General features: G+C 36.5%; 1 protein-coding gene across 1 annotated transcript in view; it reads right to left on the reverse strand.

Moving 5' to 3' along the window:
• EYS (eyes shut homolog) overlaps positions 1 to 26,636 on the reverse strand; it is a 1,553,129-nt gene that overhangs the window by 15,545 nt on the left and 1,510,948 nt on the right. The window contains exon 38 of the mRNA XM_055330595.1: positions 14,524 to 14,696. Within this exon, the coding sequence (XP_055186570.1) occupies positions 14,524 to 14,696 (173 nt within the window). The remainder of the gene's footprint in view (positions 1 to 14,523; positions 14,697 to 26,636) is intronic.

A 26,636-nucleotide genomic window follows, 5' to 3' on the forward strand; every position in this document is an offset into this window, starting at 1 on the left:
TTTTTAGGTCTTTTATCTCTGTAGCCAGGGTTTCTCTGATGTCTTCTATGCTTTTTTGCACCCCAGCTAGTATTCTTATGACTGCCCTAAATTCTTGTTCAGATATATTGTTTATATCTATTTAAGCAAATACCTGGCTGTGATTTCTTCTTAATCTTTCTTTTGGGGAGAATTCCTCCATCTTGTCATTATGTCTAGGTTTCTGTCTTTTGAGTGTTATGAAAGCTTGTTATGTTTCCTGTTCTTGAGAGTAATACTATATTAAGTAGGAGTCATAACACTATCCAGGGCCTGGTGCTTCAGGAAGTGTTCCTGGTGTATGCGTGTGCACCATGCTGTTGTGTTTTGGCTGCTCTTTCCCACAAGTCAGTCCTCTGCAGAGTTCCTTCTGGCTCACAGTGATAAGTGTTTGGACCTTTAATTAGGTATGCTTAAGATAAAGCTGATTTTAACCCCCCCAAAAGACAACGGCCCCATAACCAAAAAACCTGATCCAAGAAAAAAGGAAAAGCAATAAGCAAGCAAGCAAGCAAACTATCAGCCTGATTCCAAAGGAAAAAAAAAAAAACACAGAAATTTTTTTTTTTTTTTTTTTTTTTTTTTTTTTTTTTAGAAAAAAATTTTAAAAAAGGAAAGCCTGGTCCTAGTTTCACCAGAACTGAAGCTGACACTTTGGAGCACTATATTATCAATAGACTTGGTACAGATTGGGGCCTCTGTTGGTCTTCTGAGGGAGAGGTTGCTGCACTGCTTCACAGTCACATCTACACTAGTAAAGATGACCCAGCTGGGAGTCGGGGGGTCGAGTTTGGTGTGACTCCAGCCTCCACTGGAGGTGCTTTGTTTCTCTCTGAAGTCCAACCATGCTGGTGTGCTGTGATAGGGGTGAGGAAGGAGTGATGGGTGGAGGATGGCATCACCCCACCTCTTGTCCCTGGGAAGGGGAACCTGTGGCCACCACTATTCAAGAGGCCTTCATGGAAAAGTGAACAAATCTCCCCTCCTGTGTTCCAGGCTTTTTTTCATATCCCTGCCCTCAACCTGTCTGTGACTGGGCCTTTAGCATACCCAGCAATATAGTTCTCCAGTGTTTTCTCTGGCCAGTGGCTGAGATTCAAAACTCCAAATCTTAAAGGACCCAGCAAGGTATGGGCCTGGCCTGTTCTTCAACCCCAGAGGACAGCCTCATTGTTCTGTCCCAGAAAAGTAGTCATCACCTGTGTAGGTTCCAAGAGTCTATAGTGAAAAGCTGTAACCAGTTATAAGCTCTCTTATGTGCACCTCTTTCCACTGCTGTTGAATGGCCACTCAATAGTGCCATGGAGAGGCATTATACCCTCTTCCAAATGTGCTCCATTTAGGGGAATGTTCTCTCCCAGTGTGATCCAGGGAATCCCGACACCATGGAGTCTTGCACAAACCTTACACACTGCTGTCCCACTCTCTCCCTCCTTTCCTGATTCCTCTCCATGAAAAGTGCTTCTTCCCCTGCATGGCACTGTAGCTTTCCTCTCCCCCAATTCACATCTCCAAATTCTGCATCTTCAATGTTCTCTGTCCAATTGTGCAGATTGTTTTCTTAATCCTCAGATTATTTTTCCTAGTTGTTCAGAATGATTTGATGTTGATCTAGCTATGTTTGAGGGACAAGGAAAGCCCAGGGTCTCTCTACTATTCCACCATTTTTTCTTCTCCCTATGACCTTGACATTTTTTTAATATTTTCCTCCTCTTATTTTTTTTTTAAAGACTTATTTATTTATTTAAGAGAGAGAGTGAGAGAAAGACAGAGAAAGAGAAAGAGCACTTGCATGGGGAGAGGGGCAAAGGGAGAGGGAGAGAATCTCCCCCTGAGCAGGGAGCCTGACACGGGGCTCGATCCCATGACCCTGAGATCATGACCTGAGCTGAAACGAAGAGTCAGATACTCAACTGACTGGTCATGCAGGTACTCCCCTCTGTTTTTTTGAAATGAATCATTTTGGGTTTGACTGATTACTTAATAATTAGATTCAGGTTATGCATTCTTGGCTGAAATAATTCATAGATGATGATGGATTTTTCTCAGGGTATATAACATATGGAGGCATATGATATCTATCTGTCCCTCATTGGTGAAGTTAACTTTGATCACCTTGGTCAAGGTGTTGACTAATTTTTTTCTACCATATAATATTCCATTGTATAATTGTGGCTTTATTTTTTCTTGCAATTCATATGTAGTGTGGGGAGATAGTGTAAGACCATGTATATCTGCTATTCATCAAAACTACCCCCTAGATTTAATATCCCCTGATGATTCTAGCCTGAGTACGTCTTTACTTGGATGCAAAATGATAGTTTTCCAGCCCTACCAGTCTCTCCACAATTATGGCCTGGATACTGTAGCTTCTCAACTGGCCTCTAGAATTCTCAAAGAGGCATGATGGTCCATTTATTGTTGTTTACTTGGTGTCTGTTGGGAGAAGCAGAGTTTGTAACTTCCTTTTCTGCCATCTTATTAACCTACATCTCTGCTTTTAATGCATAAATTTCCTTTAAAACCTAAAGCTCTGCAAAACTCCCCTCATTTATTAAAAATTTTATCACCTCTCTATCTTGGATGTAGCAACTTCATTTTTAAAATTTTGCTTTATTTTTTAAATTTTTATTTATTTGAGAGAAAGAGAGAGAGAGAGAGAGAGAGAGAGAGAGAGAGAGCGCACAAGCAGGGAGAGGGGCAGAAGCAGAAGGAGAGGGAGAAGCAGATTCCGCACTGAGCAGGGAGCCTGACGTGGGCCTAAATCCTAGGACCTTCAGATCATGACCTGAGCCAAAGGCAGAATCCTAACTGACTAAGCCTTATAGGTGCCACCTCCTTTTTAAAAACATACCTTTAATCACTTTAAATTGAATAAGTCCCATTGAAGGTTATTTTACTACAAAATGTTTCTGTTCTTAGTGGTGAACTCAAGATTTCTAAGATACATTAATTCCCAGAACACTTTATCATGATGCTCTCAGAGCATAGTTTACCTAGTAAATAGATAGTTCTCAATCTCCATATCCTATAAGCCTATGAAGTTAAACAGATGTTCCTCACTGATTTACATCTGCTGTGTTCTCAGCAAATAGATTCAGGGCTCTCCATGTTATACTTTCAATTTCATTATGTTTAATGCAAAATATTTTGATTTTAGCCACAGTTTTTCTACTGTACCATAGCTATGTTCTATTCAGTTAGTAAAGACAACAAAATAAAAATAATTTAAGACTTTTTATAGTATTTGTTAATCTATTATTTACCTCTTAGGTCTATGGGTAAGTGCATATGACTTCAGTGTAGCTTCTTAACTTGTTATAATCTAATGGATAGAGGTAACTTTTTTTCCATCCTTAACTATGTGAAATCTTAAGTATTTACCTGTCCATCTCAACTTAAGCAGCTGGACAAATTTTAGGTTAATTATACACCTTGTTATTATAGCAAAAATGGAAGCTAAACATCCTTTCTCTTTGCTGGATCATTACTAGAGTCTTATGGGAGTGGTGTGAATGAGCAATTGAACCTGTTGACTAATTGCTAACAGAAGGAATGGTTAAGTATCAATTACTAAAAAAGTAAAATCATTCCTTTAGGCAGACTTTCTTTAGCACCCATATGGATAATGCTGAATAACACTATTTAATTGTTTAACTCATTTAGTTATTTGAATGGCGATTTGGTTCTAAATGATCTTTGGAGGCCCATTAAGAAGGAGTGTTGCTTAGAAATTAAGTATTCTATAAAAATCACAAGATTGTTTTATGATACTTAGCGACATCTGGTGATTCTTGCTATCAAAATCTTCTAGGACAAGGTGTTCTACTCCCTATTTTTTGGAGAATTTGGGGTTTTGAATTGATGCCTAGCTAAACTTTAATTTTCACATGAAAACACCAGCTTTGTCACTTAAATCTGAAAAATAAAGCATGTAAATGAGATAAAGCATGTAATAACATATAATTCAATTAATAACCAGGATACCTAGACTCTTTATAGGGATCTTAATTTTTAATTTTTTGCTTTGCCTTGACTATCAAAAACTTTGCTGATATAATTTATATTTTAAAGCAATGGTTTAGGGGCACCTGAGTGGCTCAGTCAGTTAAGTCTCTGCCTTTGACTCAGGTCATGATCTCCGGGTTTTGGGATTGAGCCCCGCATCAGGCTTCCTGCTCAATAGGGAGTCTGCTTCTCTCTCTCCCTTTGCCCCTCCCACTGTTTGTTCTCTGTCTCTCTCTCAAGTAAATAGATAAAATGTTTAAAAAAAAAAACAATGGTTTAAAGAAAATGTTAAATAATATTTTTAAGGATTAGTATTATCCCAGAAACATGCCACATCATTAGAATTCTTTATTCATGTAGCTTTGGCATAATTATTTATATGGAACTATAACTTTATATTATACCCTTAGCCTTTATTGTGTGTCAGTATGATAAATGCCCATATATATATAATGTCTTTTCATTTTCTTTTTTTTTTTTTTAAGATTTTATCTATTTATTCTTGAGACACACACACACACACACACACACACACACACACACACACACACACACACAGAGAGGCAGAGACATAGGCAGAGGGAGAAGCAGGCTCTATGCAGGGAGCCTGATGTGGGCCTCGATCCTGCGTCTCCAGGATCACGCCCTGGGCCAAAGGCAGGAGCTAAACCGCTGAGCCACCAGGGATCCCCTGTCTCTTCATTTTCTAGAAAATTGTCATCAAATATATATATTGCTGTTTATTTTTTTTAAAAAATTGGAGCTTACTCAATATGTTTTATATTAGGACACAATTCTTTGTCCTTAATGTGATGACTTTACCGGTATGCTTTCTTTTATTAGGCAATAATTGAGTAGCAACCTTTGTGTTTTATGTTTTGAATTCTAGGAAATCTAAAGTTAGTTTTACATTCAGTTGCATACCATGTTTTAGACTTTAGTTTTGTCTTGTGTTGCTCGGTGTTTTCTTTTTGTCCCTCTGCATATCAATTATCCCCTCTCTTCCCTCTTTTCTCTTTCTTTTCTTTCCTTGAGAGGACAGATTTTATATTTCTACCACTATCTTGACTACTTTTCAAATATACATATATATATATATATATATATATATATATATATATATATATTTTTTTTTTACTGTGAGCTCTTTCTTATGCTACTTGGAGTGTCATAAATAATAAAACAAGCCATTGAATCAGGTAACTTGTGTAGGAAGATTTATGGCTGTTTCAGGAGTCTCAAAGGCTTATTTGAAGGTCTGGGAGACTATATTGATTATATGCATATGCCATCCACATTATAAACCTTGGATAATCACCATGTACTTCACAAATGTAATTGAGCATCATTGATGTGAAAGGCACACCCTCCAGCTCAGTAAGCATCCCCTGATGACTTTTCAATCCATTGTGCCTTACACTTGTCTCTTCCTTTCCTTCTCAGAGGTATTTTAATAATTTAGACTTTATCTGGCATTCCCTTTTCAGATGAAGAGGTTTACTCACATTTGCAAGTGCATTCTTTGATTCTTCCGTATGCTTTCCTAGTGGCTCTCATTCTTAGGAAAACTACCTTACCATCCCATTTGAGTCTATCCAAATCTTACCTATTTTTTGATACCTACTTTAATTCCATTGCTTTCTAATGCCTATTCAATCCTTAGTAGCAGGATATAATGCACATATTGCATCATTGTTTAGCAATTAAAACAGTCAATCCCCTGGGATATTTCTTCCTCTTTTCCCTGAACTGTGATTTCAATTATATATTTTGATTTGATTGTCACAGACTTTTGCCTGGTGTCCAATTAAATTGTTGACTCTTTGAAAGGAGAGTCTGACAGTGCTTTGATCTCTTCATGTGGCCTGAGTATCTTCTAATAAATATATTTTTTAAACATTTAATAATCAGCCATACTCCTACAGAGAACGAATTTTTAAAAAAAATACTTTGTTCAGTCATTTTGAAAAGTTTATGTCAACTATGTTGATCATAATGATGAAATATTTTTAAACATCTTTTATATAATAAAATGACTGTTTTTTTCACACTAGGAGGTTTAAAATATTTTGACTTAAGAATCTATTTAAAACTAACCCATATTTTAAAAATGAAAATGTTCAAAATGTCTATGCGGACTTGGCTTGTATTTAACACAACTGTAATCTAATACATTTTTCTTCCTCTGTAGGAGGGGCTAATTACTAATGGAGTTTTTCTTGGGTGCCAGGTACTGTCCTGGACATTTTTTTTTTGTCCTGAACTTTTTACTTCAATGAGATCCCATCATAAACTTTATGAAGCTGTATTAGGAGACTCTTAGCCAATTCTGCCTCTCAGACCATAGTGCTTTCTTGACCATTTGTCATATGATATTCCTTGGTCACTAGAATAACATGGTACAGGAGAGTTTGCTTTTTAAATTTTTTTTTAACATAGATTATACAGATTTTATCAAAAGAAGAAAATGAAATAATATTTCTTTATATCTTTCATGATCATGAAACTTGTAGTTTGTCACTTTTCAGTATTATTATTGGAAACAGGAGGGAGCCTACCTCTTAGCTCCCCAAATTGGAAGGTAAAGTTTGTGGTTGGATCTTATCACTGTTAATCATTTCAGATTAAAAGGTAGGCAAACCTACCTACTCAGGGTGGGGTGGGGAGGCAACGAAGTCCTGTCCATAGAAAGTGACTAAGCAAACTTTTAAAATTAATTAATTAATTAATTGATTGATTAATTAATTGTTTTGCTGCCTTCTTAAGGTGGGGGACAGGGTTTATGTTTCAACATGTGAAACATTTCAAGGGAGGAAACAGTAGTAAAAGCTGCAAATGTAATGTGAGTGCGTTTTGTTCATTACTTACTGTTATCTTGAATAGAAAATAAAAAGGACTTTGTTGAAGAAAAACCTCTTATAGATGTCTGTCTCAAGAGTTTTTAACCTTCCACTCACTACCTTATAAAAATGAATAATCATTAATTTAGGACTTGACAAAGAGTATGGACTCTTCCCAAACTTTGGCCAAAAATTTCCCCCAGAGATTTTGACATATTCTCTTTTCACACTTGAGAAACACAATGTTCAGGAAAATTAAGTTACTTGCCTAAAGTCCAAGGTTGGGAAAAAGCAGTTGTGTTTGTTTCTTTCTACTAAGATTCACCTGCAACTTCTATTCTTTTAGACACTTGGAAAGCTTAATGTTCATATAAACCTTAGAATTGTTACATATAATTCACTTCCTCGCTGAGTTTCATTTATGATTTAGCAGCTTGTATTAAAGAACACAGAAAGAATACTAAAGAACTAAAATGTGTGTTCCTAGGAATTATAGCTAGTTCCTATTTAGTTTTTACAAGTATTACAAAATTCTACAGATAGAGGATCTAGTAAACATGTAACCACATTCTTATTAACTGTCAAGATGGGATTGAAAATAGGGGAAATAAAGAATAAAATCCTTTTTTTTCTATGAAGAAAGCTTGTGAATTACCTACTCTACTCCCAGATGGTTAAATACATCTGGAAAGGAGCATCTGAACATAGACAAACAGTAACGATTCCTGAAATTGTCATCTATAAGTGCTGTGGCCTATTTTCTCTACTATCAGAAAAACCAAAGACTTGGCTGGAAAGCACCCCATGTGTCAGGAAAGCTTGAAGAACTGAGCTTCTCCATTAGCTTGAATTAATTTCAATGAAACCTAGGGCTTAATGGGCCATAAAGTATCCTTGGCATCAAGATGGTCTAAGTAGCTTGAACGTTTGCCTTTTCATTCAAAATGCCAGCATGTGAATGGGTTTCTGTACCTAAGGGAATGAGAAATGGGTGGACAAAAATTGCACTAGGAATGGAAAGAATGTAAGAAAAATGGAAACATTTTCAGTATTTTCCAGGCTAAAAGTTAAAAACACACATATTACAGAATCTCATTTGGCTAAATGTCAACAATATGCAATAGCTAAAATTTAGTGGTATAAAAGTATTCCAAGAAAAAAAACAATTTACCAATAATATGAGGAAAATAAATGGAGAGGAGAGATTTTATGATTCAGTAATTATATGTGTAGTTGTAAACCATAGATTGTAACAGGAAATACAGTTACAACAGAAAAAAAAAGAGTAAATGAACAAGCTTTGAGTAAATAAGGTAAGTAACTGGGCATATTGCCTATCTTGCAAAATAATTGTAAGCCAGAATTCTGCTAGAAATAGAATATTTTAATGACTAAACTGGATTGCAAAATATTTACCCTAAACTGTTATTTCTTTTTAGGTTAAGATCAATAGTTCTGTGAACTGTCAAACCCAGATCCATTGCTTGCTGACCATCCTTCTTTATCTTCAGTTTAATCTTTAAAGCTGGTTTAGGTTCCCTCAGTGTTTAAAAAACACACATCTGAGCTGTGTTGTCAGCCAGGCAATGTGAACATTGTGGATTCTTGCACTTCTGAACCAGGCTCAGATATTTTGAATCATTTTTGGTGGCTATGATCCTAAAAGCCATTGAATTCAAGTGGCCTGTTAATATTTTACTTACCACAGCACCATACCTCAGTGGAATTCCTAAGGAGTTTGAGGTGAGGCCATAGTGAAAAGAAAAGTTATGCCAATCAGGAATTCTCCTTCTCTTGTCCTTAGATGGATTTTTCTTTCTGTCAGTTATAGGTAAATGTTTTAAGGGATTTGAAAGATCACTTTTTCCCTTCAGTCAGACATCTTAAGAGTAAGGGATAGACAAAGTCAAATTTCACTACTTAAATTGTAACCTTGGGATAAAAATTTCCCCCACCACTCTTCTCAGATACACACTTATATTTTAAAATGCTTAAGACTACTTAAAATGCTGGGACAAGGGCATCTTATTAACCAGTTTTACATGTCACAAGCTGCACAGGATTCCATTTATTTCATGTGACTGGTAGTTTTTATGTATTGATTATGAAATATAAACAATACAGTATCATGGGACACTCACTGGATTGGCAGTGTGAAGGCTTATATTTTCAGTACCATTAATCCAGAGTTTTGATTTTTACCTCTTTCAAAGTAGAAGAGTTGGGATTAAGTGATATTCAAGCTTCTTTTCAATCCTAGCTTTTGATGACTCATTTAAATACCAACTTTACTTTTGAAGTTATTTGAATTTTAATGATCATACTGTCCTTTTATTAGGTTTTCTTAGATAACTGGAGTATGATAGTTGTTGATAAATATGTTACCTCTATATTGTTAGTTCCTATACTACATTTAGTTCTGGAATGGCTATTATAAGGGACTGCTAACATCTAGAAATAGAGTATTTTTGAACTCATTGATGATCTACTGTGTTAATATTAATTAATTATTAAGCAACTACTAATAATTGGATTGAGAGTCCAGAGACTTGATTCTGAGATTTTTGGTACATTATTTAATTTCTCTGAGCATTAGTCTCCTCATTTAAAACTGATACGGTTGGACTAGAAGATGATTGGTAATATTCTATGACTTTACATTCCTGGAACTCCCTATACCAAGATTTATATTTAGTTCATAATAGAGCTGAATTATTTTATTAAGAATGTTGGTCTGAATTTTGGATCTTGAGAACAAGAGGAAAAATAATACTCTATATTTTATAGTACTTTATACTTAATAACTTTTTTATATGTTACCTCCTATGAATTTTGTAAGGTAGACAAAATAATACTTATTATATCAGTGAGGGTCCTGGCAGTGAACAGATGATATGATCAAATAGAGTAGTCTCAAAATAAGGGAATGGAAAGACCATTTACAAAGATGTGGGCAGGGTTTAGGGAAATTATAGGATACAGGGTGTTGCCCTGGGGTTAGTCTCAATAGGGAACTGTTTCTACTCCTAGGCCTAAAATTGGGGTAGGTGAGAATCTCCTGACAGACACTGTGTCCTTGGATAAAGGAAATTTTGATGACCTAGTGGCAAGGAAGTTTATTTCTAAGGAAATAAATAACTCTGTCTCGCTCTTCTGTCCTCTGATGGCCTGTTGGTGACTTCCTTTGGCTAAATTCAACTGGAGGCAGACTACATGGGAGCCCATTGATGTAATCCTTTGGGAAGGCCTTGGGAATACAGAGCAGAGGGAGAGAGGTGAGAGTAGTACCAGGAATGGGGGGCAGATGGAAAATAGGTGGCACACTTACGATTGCCACTTTATAGATAATGAAATCGAGGCTCAGAGAGTTAAAGGATACAGCAGAAACAAATCACTAGTTATTGGAAACATCAGGATGCAAGTTTTCTGCTTCTTAGACTCCTGCTTATAGTCTTCACAGGCTTATTATTTTGTTAGCATGAAATTAAAATTCTTTACCATGTTTTCCAAGACTCTATGTGATCTGACTTCTGCTTGCCTTTCCAAATTCATCTTATAATACTATCTCCCATTCTGGGAATACTGGCTGCCTTTCTCTCCCTCAAATATGTAATATTATTTACCTGTTGTTGTTTTTTTAATTTTTAAAAAAAGATTTTATTTATTTGAGAGAGCAAGAGAGCGAGAGCAAGAGCGAGCGAGCGAGAGAGCACAAATGAGGAGAGGGGGAAAAGGGGAAGCAGATTCCCTGCTGAGCAGAGAGCCTATGGGACTCAATCCCAGGACATAGAATAATGACCTGAACTGACTGAGCCACCCAGGTGTCCCTATTTTCCTGTTTCTAGGTTTAGCCTCTGCCTAGAGTATTTATCCCACGTGCCTTCACACATGGCTAATTCTCACCAGATGTTAGCTCAAATATCCCTACTTACAGTCCTTTCTTGACGATCCCAACTAAAATGTACTCTTCCAATGACTTTTTATCTCCTCTTCCTCTTTATTTCCTTTCTGGCATTAACTCAATCTGTATTTTTCCTCACTGATTGGTGGATATGGTGTTTGCTTGCCTCCCCCTATTAGAATGTAAATTCTATGAGGCAGGGCAGCTATCTTCTTAAGGGAGTATTCCCTCGCACTTGGTCTGGAACTAGTAAACAATCTTACTAAATTAGTGAATAATCCATACTATAAGCAGTTCTCCAAGGGAAGGAGAAAAGAACAAAGGTTACTAATGCTTGACTGTATTTTGAGGCAAGTGACACCCTTTTACCATTCCTCCCCCCTCCAGTGTCATTGGATTTGCCAATCAATTGCATCTTGTTCTTGTCACTCAGAGATTACAAGCATGAGTTTTGATTCTTGGGGGGGGGGGGGCTTATTTACAATAAAGATGGTCATAAAACTAGGTAGGTGTGAAAGCTGTAAGTCAGAGGCTCCATGTATAGTCAAATTAATTTTCCTACTAAGACTTAAGGTTTCTTGGAATGGGAAAATAGAAAAGAAGAAGGAAAAAGAGGACATCTTAGGCATTTGTAAGTTTAAGGATGCTGGTACTGAATTCATTGATAATTTTTATAGCAGTTTATAAGTACAATAAAGGTGAATTGAATCCCAATTCTAGGTGCCCATACTGAGTAGAAATTATGGGGTCCTGGTTGTGATGCAACTGGGAAAAGAGCTGTCTGGTATTTAGAAAAATGCAGCCATTGGCAAGACACAGTAGTGCACTGCTGCCTGGTTTCAGAGGCCTGGTTGCTATGTGCTATTTATTTATTTATTTATTTAATTAACTTTTAGTACCATAGCTACTATTTTGGAAAATTGCCAAGTCAATGGGTCAATGGAGATGAAAAAAACAGACTTAAAATTAGACTTAAAGTTTCTCTTTGTCAGGATGACTTGGTGGCTCAGTGGATGAACATCTGCCTTCGGCTCAGTGTGTTATCCTGGTGTCCCCCTCTTTGGCTCAGGGCATGATTCTGTGTCCCAGGATCGAGTCCTGCATCAGGCTCCCCACAGGGAGCCTGCTTCTCCCTCTGCCTGTGTCTCTGCCTCTCTCTACCTCTGTGTCTCTCATGAATAAATAAATAAAATCTTTTTTAAAAATTTTCTCTGTCATTTGGATTAAGCTCTCTTCATTATTTCCACCAAAAATACAGTTTATAGTTCTTAAAATACAGTTTATAGTTCTTAAAATCAACTTTAATATAAAAATTACTATAGAAGATGACTTTCAATTGAGAATCTAAAATCTATGGCCCCACCCCCCATATAATATTTTTTCCTGTCAAAAAAACTGCATTTATGATACAATTTTTTATGACTTATTTTTTTAAATGAGTCAAACTCATTTTATAGCATAGCAGGGTATATCAGTAGTCAACTCTGTTCAGAATTCTATGAGGATGATACAATTTTTCTGACAGCTTTTATCATACTTTGTAGACTCTCTATGAAATAACTTTATTGCTATCACTATTTCTGTCTTTATCTATCATCTCAATCTGCCATTTCTCTATATAACCTATTTATATACACACACAACCCAAACAAACTCTGGGTTAACCCCCCAGGTCTTCATCATTTGAGCTTTTAAGCTTCAAAAATCTATCTTGCCCTATTGTTAGTTACTAGCCCTTATGTTAACTTGTTCTATTATTTCTTTCAGTTTCTAATGGCTATCTTTCTGGGAGTAATAGAAGTACACTATCTTGATAAAATTTTGAGTACTTAGCTGTTCACTACAGTCAAGAACTATTGCTTGAAAACTATTACAATCAGTTTTTATTATTTTAGAACCAGTATGTTGAAATGTATATAACAGATACATCTATCTATCTATCTATCTATCTATCTATCTATCTATCTATCTATCTTTTTTTTTCTTTTTGCTCTGCACTATATGATGGGTGTTAGAGATTTAACAGTAAACAAAAATAGGCATGGTCACTGCCGTCACTTCTATGACAGAGAATCAAGGAAGGCTTCTCTAGAAAAGTAAGGTCTGAAATTGAAACCTGAAGGATAAATAAGTATTAGTGACTGTAGAGGGGCAGATGAGAACATTTTAGGCAGAGGAAAGAGTATGAGAAAAACTGCTATTCCAGGATGGAGTGTGGCACATTCCAGGAACTAAGAACTGCCATTTTTAAAAGATCAAGATCTGTCTCTAATGTCATTATGAAAAAGACTGATTTCCATAATAAGCCAGACACAAAACTCCATCTCATTATTTCAGTTACACCTTGTGACATGATTAAAAATTTCTTTCACTAAATCACTAGTATTTTAAACCTCCAATGTCTTCCATTTATCAACACGTTTGACTTTTGGAGGAGAGTTAAACACACATACAATCTCAAAGAATATAGGATAAGAAATATTTGCATTAGTGTATATGATAAAGTTATCTGAGATTAAATTTGTTCTTACCACACATAGGAATATGATATTACGATAACTGCCGCAAATTATATGTCTATACAACACAGTTGGTGGCTGGCTCCTGTACTCCTTCTATACCAACCTTTGTTCCTAAATAGGGGAAGTAGAGGCTAAGGTTTTATCTTCCAGGTAGAGGGTGAGGTGGGAGAGAGTAATAGTAGATTATCTAATCTCAGGTAAAACTCCATGACCCCCTATTTTCCAGCTTAATCTCTTGAGATTCCTTAACCATGAGTTCCTTGGATTCTCTGCCACACTGTTCTGAAGTCCCAGTCAGTCCCAAGACCCACAATCATCCCTAGTGATACTTAAACTGAAAAGGACAGCAGCCAGCAGGTGGTAGCAAACTGAAGTAGGAGTGGGACCCACTTGGATTGTGCATCTGGATACTGACTGGCTGGGCAGGTTCAGTCAGGCCATTCCATTAGCCTTATAGTAACACGACTGGGCCTGTTACACAACTAAATTTTTAGAACTCTGAGCATGATGTCATGGGGATCTTTTATTTGAATTTTGTTGTGATATTTAGAACTACACCAAATATGACAAAATGAAATATGCAGTATTGATTTTTGGAAGATGCAGAACTTCAGATATTCAACAACATATACTTTCCTAGTTTTCACCATAGACTGATGGTCCCCATCATTTATGACGTCCCCATTTAGACTTTGAGTTTGTGGTCACTTGTTCACCTCAGGGGTTCTCTTGTCCTAGTGTTCCTAGAGCTTTATCAGAAGATAATGCTGTGATTGAGGAGATTTGAAGATGGCAGAGTTTTCTTAACCCTCTCATCAATCTTGCCTATAAGGGCAGGGATAGGGGAAGGTGGTCAGGGAAGTTATAGGAGGAGATGAAAGCATGAAATGTAGCATAGAGTTTTCGCTTGCAGTTTGGGGATAATAGGCAGTGGAGAAACACATTCCTTCTCCTGCCAGTGTTAGCTGAGTGATAGTCCATGAAGATGAGTTTGTGCTATTAGGCTACAAGCGGCACGGCAGAGAAATGACTTTGGTTCATCTCTATTTATGATGGATAGAATGAGAGTGCCCTATCCTGCCTACTCCCTTTCACCCTACGGTGTGTGTATAATGTGGAGGAAATCCAGATCTTATGCAAGTTGAGGATTATTACATATTCTTAATTTCACTTTTCCGAAAGGACATGGACTTAGTTAATTTATGAACAATCAAGAGTTGAAATTTTGCCTTACCTTGTTCACAATAGATTCCAGTGGTTCCCAGAGGGCAGTAACAGGTGTATCCGTGAAGCGACGGAACACAAGTTGCTCCTTTGCTACAGTGGTGTGGAGGGTCATGTTCAGGGTCACAGGTGGAAACTGCCTCTGTGCAGAATTCTCCTTTCCACCCAGTGGGACAGTCGCAGCTGTAGGTTGAGAAAGAAGGTCACATGATTTGAGCATTTGAATAGAGATGGATATACACTTGCTGATGTTAGATTGAGAGTTTTGACTGAGGTCCCAAGATAGAAAAGATTTTGTATATCAAAGCAAATTGTGATTCATGCTACCAAGAGCCAAACTGTTGAGGGAAAGACCTAATGACTGATTATAGGATTACTGGGCTTCACATAAAAATTAAAAAAAAAAAAGGTTTAGCACATGGAAATTGAAGAAGGTTTTAGAGAATCATTGCTTTGTACAGAACAGAATTGTAAGTCCTTCTCCCTGCCTGACCTCACCACCCAGGGAGAGGCTGTGAACAGAGTCACTGCCTCTTAACCTTGATCCTAGCAGAAAAGAAGTTCAGCTCAATTTATGTTCCCCCACGTTGGTGAACATGTAAGTCTAGCTCCTGGGGCTGCAAAAGGAAATGTGAACCCCTCCAGAGGCAAGGCAGATGGCAGTGACACCCAGGGATGGGCTGGGCACTTTGAGTTAGGATCAGCTTGGGGACATGTAAAAGGGATCTTGCCCAGAGGGTATCCTCGTAGCTGAAGAGACCTCAGCAGTGACAGGCAGACAGTATACAGCAGGGCCAGAATCTGAGAGGTAAAGGAGACTTCCTATTTTGAAGACAGACTGTGTCTGGATTTAGAGAGTGATATGGAGGGAGCTCAACAGGAGAGTGGTGGACCCACTAAATGTAAAGATGCCAAATAAAATGTAAGGCTTCTGATTAAATTTAAAAGTCAGATAGACAATGAATACTTTTTCAGTATGTCCCATGAAGTGTTTGAATTTCAGATAAGCAACATTTGAGATAGACTAAAAAGTATTTATTGTCTATTTGGAATTCAAATTTATCTGAGTGTCTTGTATTTCCCCCCTAAATCTGGCAACCCTATATACCAAGGGCACATGAAAGAAAGGCTTGCTTTTTATCTCTTCCAGGCCCAGAGAGCACTAAACCATCAGACAATGGTGCAAGTCAAGGAAGTCCATTCCAGGATGCGGTGCGTGGCGCTGAGTCAGAAACCACTAGACTGGGAAAAGACAGCAGTAGCAGATCACACCTCTCTCAGAGACCTTTCATTCATGTGGTAAACCCTGGCTGAGTTTAGGCCAACAGTCATGAAAAGTGAAGTGTTGTTAGTATTTTGAAGTGGACCCTTTGAATTAATGAATTGAGAGTATATTTGCAAATTAAAGTGTCTTATTAGTTCAGCTGGAGCAGAAATTTCAATGGACCTCCCATGTTTTAATCCAGTTCTAAGAAGACAATGACTCCTAAGCAAGTTTAAAAAGACAGCGAGCAACAAAAGTAAATTTACGTTATGACTATATCTATGAGACCAGGGTCAAACTGACTTGTTCTCAGATCATTACAATGGTTTTTTGCTTAATGACAAACTATAGACACAGATGACATTAACAGCACTGCTGGGGTTGTTGAATGCATTATACCTATAGTATAATTCCTAAAGTGAGCAAGTCAAGATAAGACAGGTAGAAAACAGAAATATTTTCAGTTTTATTTTTTATTTAGGCTGGAGGAATCCTTACAGATTCTGAGGATTAAAGGCAGCTCATGTAGTCCGCACTGGGTGGGTCAACCAGTATATGACAATATCTGTCAATAGCAACATATATGGCACATTATATGTCATGGGGAGGGGGAAGGGGGAAGTAAGGACAATGAACACTCTTTCTGCAAACATCATTAACAATAGGTAAGAGCTTCATAAAATTGAGATTAAATCAAAAGAAGAAAATCAAAATCACTTATAACTTCTGACCATGGTAAGACTGACATTTTTTTTAGCACTTGCCATGGATCTTTCTGCTACTTCCTCTAAGTAAATTTTAAGATTAAAAATGCTGGGAAAATTGGATATTTACATGTAAGAGAATGAAACAAGACCACTATTTTAACCACTTAAAAAAATTAACTTGAGACGGATTAAAGAATTAAATGTAAGGCCCAAAACTGTAAAACTCCCAGAAGAAAACAGTTTTTAGTTTTCCTTTTCTTAAAACATTATATAAATGTAATGATATTACTGTCTTTCATTCCAGATTACATCTTTGGGATTCACCCATATTGACACATGTAGCTGCTGCATTAACTGTCCATACCATATAACCCGATGAACAGAAGTTCCTATTTTTTGTGTAGTTGAAATTTCAGTGTTTTCTTTTATGGTTTGCATTTTTAATAATTTATTTAAGAAAGCTTTCCCTATTTCGAGGTTAGCAAGTTATTATTTTATGTTGTCTCTTCAGACTATTACAGTTTTTTTCCTTTTACATTTATATCTTAATACATCTGAAATTATTTTTTGTGTTTCATGTAGGGTTAGAGATCCAGTTACAGATTTCCATATGGATGACCAATAGTTTTAGCTTTTCTTCATTGACTAGTTCATTCTTTCCCACTCATGAGCCCTGTCCATGTGTGCACTGTCCTGGTCCTCTCTATCCTGTTTTTCTAACCTGGCGCCAATATCACACTGTCTTTTTTTTTTTCAATATCACACTGTCTTAATTTCATCTGCTTTTATAATAGGTCTTGATGACTAGATCGGCAATTTTCTGCTACCTTGTTTTTCTGTTTGAGAGTGTCTTGGCTATTCTTAGCCTTTTATTCTGTACACCTTTCCCTTCAAATGAATCCCAAGTTCAAGATAGCCAAATTTCCTTGCTTTCCCTTTGTCTAATAACAAGGCTTATTTTTCTTTTGTTCTTCCATTGATGGTGTTGCTCCTAGGAGTCTCAGGCCTGGGAGGAGTCTGCTAATAGATCCCCTACTAGGCAGTCCTTAGCTTTTAAAACAGGTCCACTGTAGCCTGTGCAGCCCTCAAAGGGTAAGGTCATACATGCTTCACATTTTAGCAGGAACTCAGGGCAAAAGCCAACTTTGGTGCTCACTTTCTAGAGTCTTGCTTTTATTCATTTGAGATCTATAGATGTGTTGTTGTCCCTTTGGGTAATAGTGTTCTGAATATATACACTTTATATTTTATTCGGATTTCAACATTTTCATTTGGGAAGATCATTCAAGATGTATAATACCTCATAGTTCCACTAACAGAACTCTTTATTCCATATTCATTAAATTCTCTTTCACACCTCACATTCCGTGGTTGAATGTTATTTCACTGACTTGATAAGATACACTTTATCCTTATAGTCACTTGTGAGATATTATGTTTTTAATTTTTCACTGTCTACAAACTACAGTGATAAAACTCTTCTAGTTGAATCTTTGTGCACATCTTGGTCATTTCCTTGGGGTAAATTTAAATATCATCATGACTTCTAGGCTTTGGACACATATTCCAACCTGCTCCCCATAATAATTGTACCAATTTACATTCCCATCATCAATGAATGAGAATGCTCCTGAAATAATAGATGTATATAGGCTCAAAAATAGGCAATATTTTATAGGCTTCTTGTTCTTTATTGACCCAATTATTATTTCTTAAAATAAAAATGACCGTGTTTGCCTATTCATATTTATTAAGAACATATTCATTTCAAACTCCTATATTTTCCTATATTATTTGGCATTCTAATCACATTTATGCTTTACCAAAATTCATTTTAACAACTAAATTTTTTTTGGTATTTACTATGTGCATAGCACTATCTTAGGTCATAACAGATGGGCAGAAGGCATGTAAGGAATAAACTCTGGCCTCGGCAGAGGTGAAGGCATGCTAGAGGAAAGCACCACTGGGCTGCATAGGCTGAGGAGCCAAGTAAGTAGCACAGACAAGTGCTGCCAGGATCCAGAAACCAGCATGGGGAAAACTCAGGGAACAATATTCATATTACAGCCACATGCTCACCAATGTACTGTTACACTCTGGTGCTGGGAGGAATTCAAAGCAAAAATTCTTGTCTATTTGGAACTTATAGAAAGAGGCATAGGCACATGCATAAAATGGTCAAAAACAAGCAAACAATAGTTTCTGAGGATGCTGGCATTTCATTAAATAGGGTATTTAGCTGAGTCCTGATGAAAGAAGATTTATATGATTATTGTATCAAAGTTTGTGCAGAGAAAAAAAAGTTTGAAAAGTTGCATAAGGTTATGTCCAAAACGGAGAAAAACAAAATACTGATTTAAACTGCTAAAAATTGCATATCGATTTTAGTTATTGTTTGAAGAGTTCAAAAAGCATGAAATATGTAAAGAACTATAATACAAAAATAGACTGTCTTCCGGCTCACAGTCCTCTCCTGCGGCGCTCCCAGAGGTGGGCCTGCACTCGGTGGCCTGAGCCTGGATGACTCACGTGGGGGCGCTGCTGTCCCCCAGCAGGGACCGTCCCTACCGGCAATCCACTGTGTGCAACCTTCTTAATGTACCTACGGTCCTTCAGATTGAAAAAACTGCTTTGGTTGGATCATTTCGACACGTTTCAAGTGGCATTTTGTACAATGAAGTTTAGAATTTAGGAATTTAGGGTATGTGTAGGGCCTTCCTAGGCTAGCACGAGATGCCTTTGCAACTACTTTCTGACATAGGGAAGGCATGATATGCACTGTATGACATTTTGGCTATTTTCCTGTAAATGTTATTTTTTTAAAAATAAATTTCCGGGGATCCCTGGGTGGCCCAGGGGTTTAGCGCCTGCCTTTGGCCCAGGGCGCGATCCTGGAGACCCGGGATCGAATCCCACGTCGGGCTCCCGGTGCATGGAGCCTGCTTCTCCCTCTGCCTGTGTCTGCCTCTCTCCCTCTCTCTCTCTCTCTGACTATCATAAATAAATAAAAATTAAAAAAAACTTTAAAAAAATAAAAAATAAATTTCCTTTTCTCCTCCTGTTCAAATTGACAGATTTTCTATTTAATAGATTCTAAAATAAAAAAACAGAAGCCAAAAATAGACTGTCTTACCAATTTCATAAAAGAAATAAAGGTGTAAGAATTTTTATGACTATATTACTTTTTATGATAATTGCGCCATCTAGTGGATTATTTTTATCAACTTGGAAAAAAAAAAGCTAAAACCAAAATTAATCTCATTGCCTTATAGACAGACATGACAACGGTAAAATATTTATTTTTATATTAAATATAGCTTAAATCACACTAAACACAGTATAATACAGATGTTATGAACTTGTTTGAAAAAAATAATTCTTAAATAAAATAAATTCTCATATTGTTCCTCTCAGAATTTTTAGGTCAGAAGCAGTTAGCTCTGCATTTGAAGATTTAAAAAATTACATTCAAATACCATATATTATTTTCTTACATTATATTTTAAGAGATATTTTCACCCTAATGATTTTGTGCAAGATCAAAATTTTCTTTTTGTTCTCTTCCTGGCTTCTTTAGCAACCTGTGAAAGGTAGATAATAAAAAGTCTCAGATCTGTTTATTCATTGTTCTCTAGTTTGGATGACAATATTTTTCTAAGCCTTGAAATTAATTCATTAACATTTCATCCTTTAACCATGTATTTACTACTTCCCTTGAGGAAATGTGGGTTTTGGAAAGGTGTGTGTATGTGAGGTGAGGTGTCCATAGAGTGGAAAAAGCAGAAAAAAACTCAAAGAAGAGGTAGATATTCATTCATTTAAATAATGTTTGTTACTATTATTTTTTACAAGCTAAGTGTCTGTCACTGTGCTCATGGACTTGCTCTTTCTGAGAGGATCAGATTAGTAAGCAGACAATTTAAATACAATGTGACAAGTGCAAAGATGAATACTATGTGAGCCCATGGGAAGGACAGTTAAACAATTTTAGTGAATTCAGGGAAGGCTTCTGAAGTGAGATTTGCCTACATGAAATGAGTGCATCAAGAGGGAAAGGCAGTAGAAGATTAGGCTAGAAAAGGAGGTTTGAGCTCAAGGGCTTTGAGTAACAGGCTGAGATAGTTCAACTTTTTTTTTTTTTTTAATTTTTAAGTACTCTCTACACCCCTATGAGGGTTGAACTCACAACCCCGAGATCAAGAGCCGCATACTCTACTGATAGAGCCAGCCAGGCACCCCATGAAAGTTCAATTTTAAGTTGACTACTGACATGACTGATGAGGCATATTTTAAAAATATTAATTTGGTATGTGTAAGAGGACCCCATGGTGTAACAATAAACTCTATAGTTAATAGAAGTTTAACTTTAGTGGGATCTTACTATCTTTTTTTAAAGACTTTATTCACCCAGAGAGAGCTAGAGAAAGAGCACACGTGAGCAGGGTGGGGGGGGGGGAAGAGAGAGAGAGAGAGACTCTCAAGCAGACTCCCCATTGAGCATGGAGCCCAATGTGGGGCTCGGTTCCATGATCTTGAGATCATGACCTGAGCCAAAATCAAGAGTCAGACACCTGACCAACTGAGCCACCCAGGCGCCCCAGATCTTACTGTATTTTTATCATTAGAACAGGGGCTGGCAAACTTTAGCAGTATATAATTTGCTTTGTGGCCATACAGGCTCTGTTGCAACAGTTCAACTCTGCCCACTGTTGAGAGCAGCCACAGACAATCCACAAGTGCATGGACGTGGCTGCATCCCAATTAAACTTCATCTACAAAACCAGGTAATGGATCAGATTTGGCCCATTGGCTACAGTTTGCTGATCCCTGCGCTATATCATTAATGGCATGGGGGTAGAGATCAGGTCTGTTTTGCTCTCTTTTGCAGTCCCAGGCCCTAAAACAGTTCCTGGCATATAGCAATTTTTCATTGAACATCTGGGGAATAAATAGGTAAGTAAATGAATGAGTCACAGCTGGGGGACAAGGAAGTGCATGGATGCAAAGAGCCCTGGGCAGGGAAATGGCTTTGAGGATGGAGAGGTAGAAGCAGATGTGACAAGCATTTGGTAAATGTTGGTTTGAAAGATGAAAGGTTATAGTAATGGCAAACATTTACTGAGGCTTACCATATCCCGGGCATTCTTCTTAGCACTTTAAATGTATTAATTCATTTAATCCTCCCTACGATCCTATTAGGAGGATACTATTATCTCCTCATGTTGCAGAGGAGGAACCTGAGGAACAGAGGAGTTAAGCAAATTGTGTGGCAATTTGTGAGTGAGGGAACCTATGCATGTAACTTCTATTCTATGTCTCTCAATCTATGGAAATCTTTGGGGTTTCAAAATTAAATGACTGAAAGAGTATAGTGCCATTATTGGGAACAGGGACATCTGGAGAATATAGTTTAATGGAAACATATAAAAATCTTCTTTTAGCTACAGAGTTGGAGGTGACAGCAGTGATAAAAGGGCTTTTTTTCCTTTAAGTATCTAGTGATACGGCTCTTCAATTTGATGAGAAGTGAGGATGTAAGTAAGACGGATTTGTAAATTAAGCAGATCAGCAGACAAACGGCAGAAACACCTACTGAATAAGCTAAGAATATTCAAAAGATACTGAGGAATAATTGATATTATATATAGAACTGTTTTCTTAAGTCCATTCCAAAAATGTTAGCTATCCTCAATTGTTAATACATAAAGAATAGTTTGTGAGTTCTTCTGCCTCTAAACATGGAGAGATGATAACACAGAAGAAAGTGTTAGGCACTTTATAAATATGAGTAGCAGCTGGTCACGATGGCAATCGAGAATTGAGTATTGGAGTATTTTACTAATATAGCTAATTATTTTACATCTGTGCATTTAGAATGAAACTGTTTTAAATTTCTAAATTGCAGATAAACTGAGTTTTATTGCCAGTTTTATAGCTCAGAGACATCTATGGATTAATTTTTTCTTGTTACAATAGATATTCAACATGAAGAATTTAATTTTCTTGTAATTAGGCAATTCTATGACTTCTAAAATATAAGATGAACATTGACATATAAAAGTTAACTGAAAATGAGATGATGGAAGATTTAATATTCTGTGTCTGAATATCACTTAAACATCATTCAGTTGCTTAGTAAATATTCACCAAAGGAGAAGTATGGTATACTGCTCTACTCTGTTACCAAGGTGAATACAAAGCAGAAAACATGGTTTTTCCTCCCAAGGGCTTTATGATAATTTATTTACAATAAATTATTCATATGAAATATATATATGTAAAATATATTATTCAAAGTTTTTCAGGGCCTCACTTTAGTCCAGGCACCATTTTAAGGTTTTTTTTTTTTTAGGTAGTGACTAATTTAATACCCATATTAACCCTCTGAGGTAAATGCAATTATTAGTTTTCTGTGTGTAGTTAAAAAGCAGAGACTTAGAGAAATATAACCCCTGCCTAACCTTCTTTTTCAGTTTATCACATAGATTCTTATTGCTTTGCATAAGAGAAATTCTTTTACATATGTTGAGGCTAATGAGGGCAAGTTATTAGAATCATCACTGAGATGAGAGCAGAAAAGAGGGGATGCCTGACTGGCTCAGTTGGTAGACTCTGGTCTCAAAGTTGTGAGTTTGAGCCCTATGTTGGGTGTAGAGATTACTTAAAAATAAAATCTTAAAAAAAAAAAAAAGAAAAAGTTTTTGGAGAAAATTTACCTTGAACTGGATCTGTAAGAAAATTATGGTTACAGATTTGTGGGTTTTCTGTGCATAAGTAAAATCACAGATACAGTACTTAAAATGAAATCTATGTAATGTGATAATAAAGCTAATATGAATAATGGAATTAATGCATGTTATTTAGCAACAGATGGTCACATAGCTTAAAGGACTCCACTTCTGCATATACAACTTATTTCTTTGTTATTTGAAGGAAAAGAGAAACATACATGAATCTCCTCCTTAGATAGACCATCTGTTGTACTGAATGACTTCATGTCAGTTTGCTTTCCTTTATGATTTATTTCCATTTCAGTAATAAACTGGGAGAATAACGTAAGTGTGATATGATGGATATCATTTTACCTGCCAAAATTTACTCAAATGTACAATTTGAGTACATGTACGTGCTCAAATACATGCTCAAAATTTGAGCCTTTGAAAAATATGCACACAACAGTAAAACAAATGAACCTCACTCTACAGTAGAACGTGATGGCATGTCAAGACAGAACATGCTTACAAGGAAGGGTTTCTATAATCACTCCACCTACTAAGTTTCCCCATGGCCTTCCTTTCTTTGCTGGTGAGATCATTCATCAAACTCTGATGACACCACACAGAGTGTAGAAGGATGAGAAGAAGCTACTCTTTACATACTAAAAAAAGTATTGGCAGTTGTCTGTGGGCTTCAGCCCTAATGGTTCTGTCCTCCAAAGTGTAAAGGCCTAACCGTTGTTTCATGTTAACAGTTGGATTCAGTTCCTCTTAGTGAGGGAATTGTCTTTGGGGAATTATTTACATGAGCTTCTTGGAGTAGATGGTGGACCCTAGCTGTAGTAATGTGAGCATGAGCCTGGACTACAAATAGAAAATAGCTAAATTGCTCTGCCTAGGGCTAGACGGGAAATTTGGTTTGTTTTAACCTAGAGAGTCAGTTGGAGCAAAATAAAGCAATAACAAGAAGATACAGATTAAGTGGAGTGGAGTGGCCATGTATTTTTTCTGCAGGGGTGGGATGGACAAAACACAAGTTGAAAGTGGTTTAGGTGGCTATAATATAAACAGTTTCCTTCTATAGCTGCATGCACCCCCTCCCCCTGTACCTATATAAACTGTCTGATCTATCTCAAAGTGTGAATGGTTTTGTTAATTTGGTAGAAATCAAATAAGTTGCCACTTTTAGACATACATTATATGGAGCAGAGTCTGTATGGGTGGGAAGGAGACCTGCAACCAGAGAAGGTTTTGAGAATATACCCAATCCTCCTGGAATCTGCATTAACCTTGGAAAGATTTTTGGACTTCCACAGTGTAGGGACCTCTCAAGAGTCTAGGAGAAAGCAACTGACATCTGAGTTACAAAGCAGGAGAAAAAAGAGATTCCCCTTAAACCACAGTAATAGGGAGGCCTGCTAAAATCTACACTGAATTCTTACTTCGATTGTTATTTTCTCTCGATTTAAATAATAAAGGTATGAACTTCTTTTGGAATTTACATCCTTCAAATACATTTTTCCAAAGGTGGCATCAAATAATGGACTTGCATAGTTTTGGCAACTAAGGAACTGAGGGTGAGGAAAGACTGGAATAAAATATCCCCACATTTTTTTTATCCCCACATTTTAAAAGTAGCTATCTATAACTGGTAAAAGCATGCTATACTTTATTTTATACTTTATGAATTTTCAAATTAGACAAAAATGTATATTATATGTACTATTGTTTTAAAATTCAAATACAAAAGTAGAAAAAAATAGTGTAAATCTATCTCCCTAAACAGTTTCAAACGATCAATTTTTAGCTCTTAAGTTTCATTTGCTTCTTTGTCTACTCTTTTTATTGTTTGGCCAAAATGTTTTGAAGCCATTCCCATTTTTACAGTACATATATACTATAAATATTTCAGTATATATCACCAGCAGATAAGAAACAAAAAAAACACAACGTAAAATCTGTATTGTACCCAAAAAAATGACATTGATACCTCATGATCATCTAATTTTTATGCTCAGTTAATTATAATTATCTCAAAAAGTTTCTTTTTTTTTTTTTGACAGTTCATCAGGATCCAAACAAGTTCCACAAATGCATCTACAGAGTATGTGTCTTAAGGCTTGTTACCTAGATAAAAATTCTCCCATTGCATTTCTTTCCATCTGTGTGCTTTGTGTGTTGTTTGTACAGTAGAATTTGCCATATACTAGCTTTGGTTGTTTATATACTTGTAATACCATTTAGCTTGTTCTCATCTATGGCCCTTATTTTTCAGAGTCTCGAAGATACAGAGGCTTGATTAGATTCATGTTCGGGTTTTTTAATGCATTAGAGGTGGTACTGTGTAAGTAATGACATCTTACCAGGAGGCATGTAATGTTTGCTCCACATTTAATTTTGACTAGCCAGTTGGTTCAAGTGGTGTTAGCTTGATCCAGCCATTATATAGTTTTCTATCAACCTTTCAGTAAATGATTCAAGTAGCCATTATTTTCTGTGATGGTTATAAAATGGTGATATTTCTAATTTCCATTATTTATCCTGCACTTAAATTAGCTCAGTTCGAATAAGAACTACTTCTCATCAATTATCTGGCTAGTTAATATTATTTAGTATTAGTTACCTATTGTTGCATAATAAATTACTCCAGAACCTTAATGGTTCAAGGCAATAATAACCATTTTTTATTATTATGGACTCATAATAGGTTATTCTGCTCTCAGGCTTGCCACCTGTAAATTTGTTTTCTATACAACTGCCAGAGGAACTATATAAAATAGAGCCTGACCATTATTAAAACTGTTCAGTGGGTAGAATAATTTTATCCTTTAATTTCACAATTTAAGAAAGGAATAGTGCTAACAACTTTTTACCTAGCTTTGAAGTCACAAGCTGTCATTTATAGAACATCTTATTATTTATCCAGGTCAGCATCTATTCAGTGTGGGAAGGGACTACAGAAGGATGTGTCTCTTAGGAGGGCCACTGGGAGGCTGGCTACTATACTCTTTATAGAAAGGGAAGGTTGAACCTACCCATCTTTCCTTTTAGTTGGATTTCAGAATAATGAGTGGTACACTAGCAATCTCCATAAGGGACAAGTTTTTTTTGGTGGAATGTGTGTATAGAGTATCATTATAACTACATGTATTTTATATATTGGTATGTTTAAACCCATTACAGATATTATTCTCTGGGATTCTGAAATTGTTCCATCTTTAGCCAGTGGGAGTCTCTTAAGGTTGGCTTCTGTCTTCTTTCAAAATCACCCTAGTGGTCTTTGACAACTCTCCTGTTTTCAGGCACAAAAAGACATCCAGGATCATATCATACATTTCCTACCCCGGAGTTGAATGTCCAATTATACCAGAAGTTCTGGTTTATTTTTTAATTTTTTTTAGAAGTCATGTTTATTTTTTTGTGGAAAATGCTG

This window comes from Nyctereutes procyonoides, unplaced genomic scaffold, assembly GCF_905146905.1.
Source record: "Nyctereutes procyonoides isolate TBG_1078 unplaced genomic scaffold, NYPRO_anot_genome, whole genome shotgun sequence".
Classification (NCBI taxonomy): Eukaryota; Metazoa; Chordata; class Mammalia; order Carnivora; family Canidae; genus Nyctereutes; species Nyctereutes procyonoides.